Raw genomic sequence first — 10,254 nt, 5'->3', positions numbered from 1 at the left:
CAACCCCCTGATGGGCCCTGCTCTGTGCGTGACAGGGGGTGGCGCTGCAACCTCCCCATCGACCCTGCCTTGAGCGTGACAGGGGGCGGCGGCCCAACCCCCCAATCGGCCCTACCCTGAGCGTGACTGAGGGTGGCATCGCAACCTCCCGATCCGCCCTGCTCTGTGCATGACAGGGGGCGGCGCCCCAACTCCCCAATCAGCCCTGCTCTGAGCCCGACCAGGGGCTGCACCTAGGGATTGGGCCTGCCCTCTGCCACCCGGGAGCAGGCCTAAGCCAGCAGAGCGTTGTCTCCCGAGGGGTCCCAGACTGTGAGAGGGCACAGGCCGGGCTGAGGGACCCTCCCTTCCCCCCGAGTGCACAAATTTTTGTGCACCGGGCCTCTAGTATATAGATAATTACATAGGCAGTTGTATAAATAATACATAATGACATAGGTAATATGTCCCAGCAAGCTACCATGCATAGATTCTTTGATCTCCATAAGAATCTCATGAAACAGCTAATCATGATAGTGTTTCTGACCATCATTCTTTTATAGATAAGAAAATTAGCTTTAAGAGACATGAAAGGACTTGCAGATGGTGATAAATTAGGACTCATGTTTTAACTAAATACTAAGCTGTTTTCCACCTTACACACTATCAGCAGAAATGATATAACAGAAATCCTTGGTTTATTTTTTTTTTTAATCTCTCAAAAGATGGAACCCATGTTAATTCCTGAAAATACCAGAAAAAGTAAATCTTTTATTATTGGTGCTAAATGATTTTGATGGAGACACATCTTAATTTTTACTCTCTCTTACTCATTTGCCCTCTCTGTCTCATTCTTTTCTTTCTCTTTTTGTTCTCTGCTTTTTCTCCCAAATGTGTCTATTGGTAGAACCACCAGTTCCCTAAAAGCACAATTTTATTCTCTGCTTTTTTTTTAGTTTTGACTTTTTTTAGATTCCACTTGTGATATCCAAGGTACCTGTCCATGCATATTGTCACAAATGCCAGGATATCTTTCTTTCTCATGGGCTGAATAATATTCATTGTATATATACTGCATCTTTTTATAAATCTACTCATTCATTGATGAACATTTGGGTTGTTTCCATATCTTGGCTAATGTGAATAATGCTGCAATAAACATAGGTGTTCATGTATCTCATCAAAATCTTGTTTTCATTTCTTTTGAGTATACAGCCAGAAGTGAAATTGCTAGATCATTCGGTAGGTCTCTTTTTAACTTTTTGTTTTCATAGTGGTTGGACTCATTTAAATCCCATTAATTTACATGCACAAGGGTTCCCATTTCACCGTATCCTTGCCTGCTCTTGTTGTCTCTTGTCTTCTTGATGATAGCCATTCTAACAGGTGTAAAGAGATATCTCATTGTGGTTATGATTTGCATTTCTCTGATGATAGTGGATGTTGAATATCTTTTCATGTTCCTGTTGGCCATTTTGATGTCTTTGGAAAAATGTCTATTTAGTTCTTCTGCCAATTTTTAAATTGGTTTGTTGTTCTTTAAATATTTTGAATATTAACCCCTTATCCAATATGTGGTTTACAAACATTTTTTCTCATTATGTAGGCTGTCATTTCATTTTGTTGATTATTATTTTTGCCATCCAAAAGCTCTTGAGTTTGATGTAGTCCCATTTGCTGATTTTTGCTTTTGTTGTTTGTATTTTTGGTGTTATGCAAAAAAAAAAAAATTGCCAAGACCAATATTAATGAGTTTCTTCCCCATGTTTTCTTCTAGGAGTTTTATGGTATCAGGTCTTATGTTTAAGTCTGATCCATTTCGAGTTAATTTTTGTGAGTTGTGTGAGATAGAGGTTCAATTTCACTGTTGTATATGTGTTTCTCCAGTTTTCGTAGCACCATTTGTTGAAGAGACTATTCATCCCTAATTGGGTATTCTTGGCTCCCTTGTGGCATATTAGTTGACTGTAAATGCCAGGATTTAATTCTAGGTTCTCTGATCTGTTCCATGGTCTATTTTATGCCAGTACCATACTGTTTTTATTACTGTGGCTTTGTAGTATAGATTAAAATCAAGAAGGGTGATACCTCTGGCTATGTTCTTTTTTGCTTTGGCTGTGCAGGGTCTTTTGTGGTTCCACACAAATTTTAGGATCGTTTCTTCTATTTCTATGAGGAATACCTTTGGTATTTTGATGGGGATTGTGTTGAATTTGTAAATGACTTTGGATGGTATAACCATTTCAACAATATTTATTCTTCCAATCCATGAATTTGGGATGTCTTTCCATTTGTTTGTGTCTTCTTTTATTTCTTTCAGCAAAATCTTGTGTTTTCATTGTACAGATCTTACACTTCCTTGGTTAAATTTATTCCTAAGTATTTTATTGGTTTTGATGCTATTGTGAATGAGATAGTTTTTTAAAAATTTCTTTTTCTGATGCTTCATCATTAGTGTAAAAGAATGCCACTGGTTTCTATAAGTCGATTTTATAACTTGCCACTTTACTGATTAATCCCACAGTTTTTTTATTGACTTTGGAATTTTCTATATGTAAAATCATACTGTTAGCAAATAGTGACAATTTTACTTCTTCCTTCCTGATTTTAGACAGAGAGGAAGAGGGATGGGAGAGTGAGAGAAGCATTGATGTGTGAAAGAAACATTGATTGGTTGCCTCCTGTGGTTAGGGGAATCCCACTCCCACACAGTTAAAAATTTATGTATAACTTTTGACTCTCCCAAATCTTAACTGCTAATAGCCTACTGTTGACTGGAAACCTTACCAATAACATACAGTCAATTAATACATATTTTATATGTATTATTTACTGTATTCTTACAATAAAATAAATTAGTAAAAAATCTTAAGAAAACTAGAGGCCCGATGCACAAAATTCATGCAAGAGTAGGCCTTCCTTCCCCAGGCTGCCGGCACTGGCTTCCCTCTGGCACCCGGGACCCGGGGCTTCCCTTGCAGCCCCGGCTTTGTCCAGAAGTTGTCCGGAAGGACGTCCGGTCTAATTAGCATATTGCGCTTTTATTATTATAGATCATACAGAAGATAAAATACATTTATAGTACTGTATGTATTTATTGAAAAAAATCCATGTGTAAGTGGACCCGTATAGTTCAAACCCATGTTGTTCAAGGGTCAACTGTATGTTGGAGACATTTCCATAGGTGTACAAACAATTTTTGAAGAGACATTTCCTCCCTCTGCAGATGTTGACTGGGCCATACTAAACTTAATATAAACAGAACTTATATTTTCCCATTGTTATTGTAGAACTTTGTAACTAATATACCATTATACTGTTGTTTCCCAGGCTGCCAGAAATTGTCTAGTAAATGAGGCAGGAGTTGTGAAAGTATCTGATTTTGGAATGGCCAGGTAAGTCTGAGTGTATGTGAACATTTTTATCAATTTTGGATTAAATTAATGTGAGACTGTTACCTTTCCCTTAAAAGTACAGAAAGCCTGACTTTTTCTTGCAGTTTGACTATCAGCTTCTTCCTCAGAAGCCTACATAAGTGCTGTTTTGAAACCACATGTTTTGTTACAGTAGCAAAAATATTGGTAGAACCAATCATTTTTTATAGAGGAACTAAATGATTTTTCCGTTTCTTAGTATTTTTTATATAAGCTAATAAAATAAATTACTTGCATTTTGGAAGATTTCTTTGCTGAGTGTGTCCATTATTGTTAGCTGTGGCTTTTTCTCAGGTAAACAAATTGTTGAGAAATTATGATTGCTTAATGCTTTATTATGTGATGTTCACATTAGCATGTAGAATGAATAGCATGGGGATAATGTGCACGAATGAAGCAGAAAGGCAAGTTTGTTAGCTGGCTGTTTTGAGACAAATATATTCATGAAAATAAACGTGTGGATACTGTGTTAATTATTGTTAATCCTCTCCACTAGGTGGTGGTATAGCCTGTTAAATACACTACTTTCTTTTCTCCCTGATGTGGATTAGATTTTTAGAACCTTTTGTTTTCACAGAAAACTGTTTTGGGGTATAGAATACCCAAATCTGTACTGTTTTTATTTGCTTAATTTTTATAATTTTAATTTGTCCTTCTATACTATAGTTTGTCATTCTTTTGCTCTGTCCATTCATTCATCCATGTATTAAGAAATTAGGTGCCTACTATGTTCCGGGCACAATGTTAGACTGAACCATAGCAGAGAGGAAGACATACGAGTCCCCAACCACATGCAGCTTATATTCAAGAGGGGGGTGAGACATAGGACCTGAGACACACAAAGGGGGTAAAACACAGAGGACGGAGTGATGTGATGGAGCAGTGGTCAGCAGACTATATCCCCTGGGCTAAATTTGACCCACCCTCTCTTTCTGTATGACCTGTGAGTCAACAACACGTGCACATTTTTATTTTATATATATATATATCAGAGAGGAAGGGAGAGAGATAGATAGAAACATTAGTGATGAAAGAGAATCATTGTTTGGCTGCCTCCTGCACGCCCCCTACTGGGGGGGATTGAGCCTGCAATTCAGGCATGTGCCCTTGGCTGAAATTGAACCTGGGACCCTTTAGTCCACAGGCCAACGCTCTATCCACTGAGCCAGACCGGCTAGGGCTGCACATTTTTAAATGGTTGGGAAAGAATTAAAGGAACACAACACGTGAAAGTTCTCTGGCATTCAGGTGTCAGTGTCCATAAATAAAGCGCGACTGGGTCACAGCCTTGCTTGTGCTTTTGTGTTGACTGTGGCTGTCACAGCACAAAGGCAGAGTGGAATGGCTGTGACAGAAACCGGCCTGCAAAATCGGAAATATTCATTATCTGGCCCTTTGCAGAAAAAGTTTTCTGGCCCCTGTGATAGAGAGAGCTTGGCGTTGGGGGTGGGGCAGGTGTGAGTGATGGAGTAAGGGAGGGGTGATGGTACTCCAGAAGGCCTCTTTGAGACCCGGATATTTAAATGAAACCAAAAAGGCAGAAAGTAGCCAGTTCGGTGAAAACCTGAGGATAAAATATTCCAGGTGGAAGAGACAGCAAGTATAAAAGTTTGAAAGCTGGTGGAGGTGGAGGAGAGGATAGGTGGGATAAATGATGATGGAAAAAAAAGAAAAGAATATATATATTTTTAAAAAGTTTGAAATCTGGGACAAGCTTGGCCTGCTCAAGGAGTTGAAAGAGCCAGGGTGGCTCGCCCATGGCCAGCGCAAAGAGCAATAATAAAGGGACGCAGGGCCAGGCCATGGTGTTCTTCTCGAAGGTTAGCTCCTAAGGGAAATCAGGACCAGGGAGGTTAGAAAGCTGTGTTACTGTCAGCAGTGGGATCGGGACTGCTGGCAGTCAGGGCATGAGTTACCCAGTGCTCTCGGTCTGCTTTGTATAAAGATGTTCTGTAGCTGACAGGCGGTCCTTCAGTTTTACATGTTCCATTTTTGTATGGTTGGCTTTCAGAAAATCTGTGCTTTTGTGTCAGCCCCTCTAAAACACTCACTATACACTGAATTCAGACTCCCCTGATTGACAGACAAGTTGACCCAGCCCATGGTGGCATCGTCACCGTCTCTGTCTATACAGCAAAGGAGGCTGTGCGATTGTTTGAATATTTTCTCCAGGAACAAGGAGCTTTTAGAAATTAACTTTCTATGTTTATGTAATATACAAACACATTCCTCTTGTAAATACATACTGAACACATTACAGAAAGGGCTGAAGTTCCCATGTGTACCATGCCAATCAAGGATGCTCCCAAGACATAGTCAGTGTTATCAGTTTGTATCTGTTCTTCCAGAAAGATATAAGTATGCTCCCTTAAAAAAATTATATAATAGTTAGTTGTTGTTGGTGGTGTGTGTGTGTGTATGTAGGAGCAATGTCATGGTTTATAAATATATATTCCACCATTTACATATGTCATTTTGCAATTTGCTTTTTTAATTTGCTGTAGTTTTGAATTGTGCGCTGTGGACTTGTGGGGGCTAAAAGCACGTGTGTCTCCAAATGCTTTTCACCACTTCCTTTAGCACAGCTTTGCTTTAGATGTTTTACAAGTGGGGCCTTTGGGTAAAACTTTGTAACAAAATTGCTCACAAAAGAAGTTTGTGAACTATTTTATTGTATTCTGCCTCTATTGCTTATAAAAAAGAAAAGACAAAAGTGAAAGTACAGATACTAATGTCACAATCCATCCATTTCAAATAAATAAAGCTGAGATGGAAATCACCAGGCATGGCCACCAAAGCAAACATTTAGCTTCAACCGGATGCTTGTTGGACTTCAGTCAACTGTGTTTTTGAGATGATCAGTACACAAGTTCTTCTGGTGCTAAATTTCCTGTGAAGTGGTGTCCACCTGAGGTGTTTAATTACAGCCGATTTAGCAGCAAATCAGATGTCTGGTCATTCGGTAAGACCCACGGTCCGTTTTCCCTCAACTCTGCTCTGAAGGGGAAGTGGTGCATCACTTGGTAATCCTTGCCCCCTTCCAGGTGTTCTAATGTGGGAAGTATTCACTGAAGGCAGAATGCCCTTCGAGAAGAACACCAACTACGAAGTGGTAACCATGGTTACTCGCGGCCACCGCCTCTACCGGCCTAAGTTGGCGTCCAAATATGTCTATGACGTGATGCTGAGATGTTGGCAGGAGGTATAGAATTTTTTTGGTGCTTTTTATTTTTGATTCTTTAAAACATTTATGGATCTGGGCTTGGGGGATTAATAATGCATAGTCTTTATTGCCCAGTGAGTTGTGGGTTGGTGCATGTTTTACATGGTTTGAAACTCTAGGTAGGAAGACAAGTCTCTGGACTTAGTTCTGAATAATGAGAAGAAGAATGGGGAGAAGTGGAAAATGCTAAGAATTAAGATAATGAACTCAGGCTGCCCCACTACCGATGGGGACCTGCCACAGTGGCCTGAGTTAGGGACCCAGGAAACAGCCTGGGGAAGGGGCCCTTCTTTCAGTGGGAGTCTCTTATAGTTGAAGTATCACTCTCACCAGTGAGGATTTCTTTCTCCAGCCCTCAACTTTCTCGGGTCTTTTCACTCACATTCTTTGGAAGTTTACCTTCCTCCTGCATTGAAATGTCATCTTATAGAAGAGATGAAAGACCCAAATGACTTTTGAAAGATAATAATGATAATGAAAGATAATAACATCAGCTCACATGTATCGTATGCTAGGCCCTGTACTAAATGCTTCAGATTTAGTTTTCAAAACTAACCCTTGGAGGTGCTGTGGTGACTCTGGATGGAACACCAAGACTCAGGAAGTTGATGAGGCCACCCAGCTACGGAGAACCCGAGTGCCATCTGACTCCAAAGCCTCGGCTCCCAGTCATTTGCTATAAGCCTCCTAAGAGCATTGACTAGGATGGGCAGAGGCCTCTGGTCAGGGAGTGGTCAGGGGGAGAAAGGACAGCATGAGCAAAGGCAAGGAGTGGTAATGAACCTGGTGTGTGTAGTCAAGTGTGGAGATTGGTGTGACTGAGCAGAGAGTCCATGGGAGCGTTTTCCAGGGAAATGAAATTGGGTCCCAAGGAGGTGGGGGGTGGCAGGTTATCGAGAGCACTGCTAATTAGCAGGACTTGATTTTGCAGGCAACGAGGAGCTCAGTCGGGCTCTTGAGTGGGGGCACAAAGCAGATGGTAGAACGCAGTCCAGCGGCAGTACGTGCAGGCTAGACCAGACCCTTTTGGGGACGCCTGCGTGTTCCAGTCCCAAAGCAATGAGTCCCTTGCTCTAGTGCACTATGTTATATGAGATTGAGAAATCACTTTTGGAATAGATTCTGGAACCCACCGCTTCTCTTTGATTTTTAATTGTAGAAACCAGAGGGAAGGCCTTCCTTTGAAGATTTGCTGCGCACAATAGATGAACTAGTTGAGTGTGAAGAAACTTTTGGAAGATAAGTGGTGTTGTGACCGGTCGCTTCCAGATTCCAAAGCGCAAGGAAGAAATGGCACTTTGTAGCTAACTTTTAATTTATTTAGCACATGGATGTGTAGATTGTTTTACTGACAAACTGAAAACACCTAACGCATCTGCTTTTAGACCATCCTTAGCCCCATGACTGAATCTTCCAGGTTATGGAAATGCTGCCTTAGAGATGGCGATGAAAAGCACTCTTACACACTCCACAGGGCTTCCATGCCCACAGAGGGACCATGCCCAGACCCCAGGGTTCACCCACTTGGGTGCACAGGGGCCATGTTGGCTGGTGCCAGTGGAAGACCAGGGAGTTTGGGATGGGCAAGGGTGTTGGATCCAGGCTCCAGCAACCCATCTCTTCCCTTTCACTTCCACAGAAATCTGGGCCTGGGGCACTGTCTCATGTGGGTTCTGGAGGAACCAGCGACCACATTGGATATGTACCCATCTTTTGTTTTGAAAACATCTGTTTTTAAGACTGCCATTAGTATTACATTACAAAACATTTGTACCCTGTCTATATTGTAAATATATATAATATATAAAGTTATATATTTATAAGAAACATGAGTTGTCTTTTGTTTTTTTATTATTTTTAATCCTTACCCAACGATATGTTTTTACTGATATTTTGAGAGAGAGGAAGGGAAAGAGAGAGAGAGAAACGTTGATGTGAGAGAGAAACACTAACCGGTTGCCTCCCGTATGCACACCGACCAGGAATTGAACCCACAACCTAGGTATGCCCTGATCAGGAATTGAACCCGCAGCATTTTGGTGTATAGGATGATACTCCAACCAACTGCGCCACCCTGCCAGGGCATGAGTTGTTTTTTAATTGAAACTTTGAGTTCTATAGTATATGAGCTAACCTTCTTAGGACTTGGGGTGGTGCCTTATAGCTGTCCATTCCATTTATCCTGGAGATGAACTATTTCTTACTGAAGAGAACAAAGTTTGGACTCTTCTATCACGAATGCCCTCTCCTCACTTAGGTAGACATGTTTGGGCTAAGTGACCCTCCCTCTGGTATTGGAGTTAGTTGACAATCAATAGGCTGCCCCGCTGTAAGCAAGACTTGGGGGCAAGCTCCAGTTCTGGCAGAGAGGCCAGGAAAAAAGCAGAGCATCATGTATTGAGCGGCCCTCGATGGTTTTCAGGAGGCCTTCTTTCACCTGGGTTCCTGGGTCAGAGAATCCTCTATTACAGCCTCGTGGTAGACCCTGCGATGGAGTTTGAGTAGGTTTCTGACCCTTAGGATCTCTGACTTAGACGCCTGCTGAGGGAGAGCCATCATTTGTCCTCATGAGCCCAGGGGAAAGCAACACAGTCTCCGTCATCAACAGCAGAGGCCAGGGACTGCCCCGCACGTGACTCTTCCTATGGTGTGGGTAGGAAACCAAAGAAGACACAGGCCTTCAGGAGTCCCATCCACCCTGTGGACGCCCAGGTGTCCCCGGTGCTGGGGAGCCCGTGGGAACACACAGCTGTTGCCGGCTGCTCTGAGCAGCACCTCCCCTGCGACCTACCTTTGGTCAGTCCATCCTCTGAAGGCGGTCTCCCGTCCTTCCTGATCCCCCCTAGAATGGAAAAATATGAAAGTAACTCTCCTCAGTGTCGTCGCAGTCTGTTTGCCACCTGCCTCCTCATCTTCCTGTTTAACTGTACCCCCGTCACAAAAACACGCACACCTTTTAACCGAATTGCAGCTCATGCAAGGAGTGGATCACGTTCGAGTCATACCCCACTCTCATGTCACACTTCTCATTCCTCCCTCCCTCACCCTGACTCCTCCCCCCTCCCCGTCCCATCCCAACCTTCCCTTTTCACCTCGAGGAGCTGAGTTCAAGGCGCTGGGTGGCGTGGAAGAGAGTGAGGAGAAACACAGCCCTTGCAATGACTCTTCTAAAGACCGTGGATGTGGAAGACAAGGTGAGTCATACCTGGCAGCATGTTTTTCAGAAATCTTTCAATATGTCACTAAAACTTAAAAGAAACAAGTTTTTACATAGGAGCATAGCTAAGGCAAGAGGTGAAGTAAAAATAGAAGAATCCACCCAGAATGTGCAGAGATCTTAATCTGTGAGGCAGGAAATAGGAAGGGCACGGCGAATGTGCTGCCTCTTCATCTGAGTTGTTCCCTTTGGCTTCAGTTGATTTTTATGTATATTTTCCAATGGGATGAAGTGAAGCCCATGGGTGCATTGTTTTTTGTGGGTTTTTTGGGGTGCATTGTTTATAGTTACGTTGTTTTTATATTTTCTGGCCATCCTCTAGTCACCTTTTATGGGTATAATTTTACTGGTTGCAACCCTTCCCCCCCCCCCCCCCCCCCCAAAAAACACATTTCCAAAAA

General features: G+C 42.2%; 1 protein-coding gene across 2 annotated transcripts in view; it reads left to right on the top strand.

Moving 5' to 3' along the window:
• The window catches only part of TEC (tec protein tyrosine kinase), a 100,030-nt gene extending 93,490 nt beyond the window's left edge, over positions 1-6,540 (top strand). For both annotated transcript variants that reach the window (XM_014534361.1, XM_014534358.1), the window contains 2 exons: positions 3,310-3,384; positions 6,268-6,540. In XM_014534361.1, the coding sequence (XP_014389847.1) occupies positions 3,310-3,378 (69 nt within the window). In that variant the 3' untranslated portion in view covers positions 3,379-3,384; positions 6,268-6,540. The remainder of the gene's footprint in view (positions 1-3,309; positions 3,385-6,267) is intronic.
• Positions 6,541-10,254: the final 3,714 nt, after the last annotated feature.

This window comes from Myotis brandtii, unplaced genomic scaffold (genome assembly GCF_000412655.1).
Source record: "Myotis brandtii unplaced genomic scaffold, ASM41265v1 scaffold10, whole genome shotgun sequence".
NCBI classification, from domain to species: Eukaryota; Metazoa; Chordata; class Mammalia; order Chiroptera; family Vespertilionidae; genus Myotis; species Myotis brandtii.
This window is presented reverse-complemented; position numbering and strand designations above follow the sequence as displayed.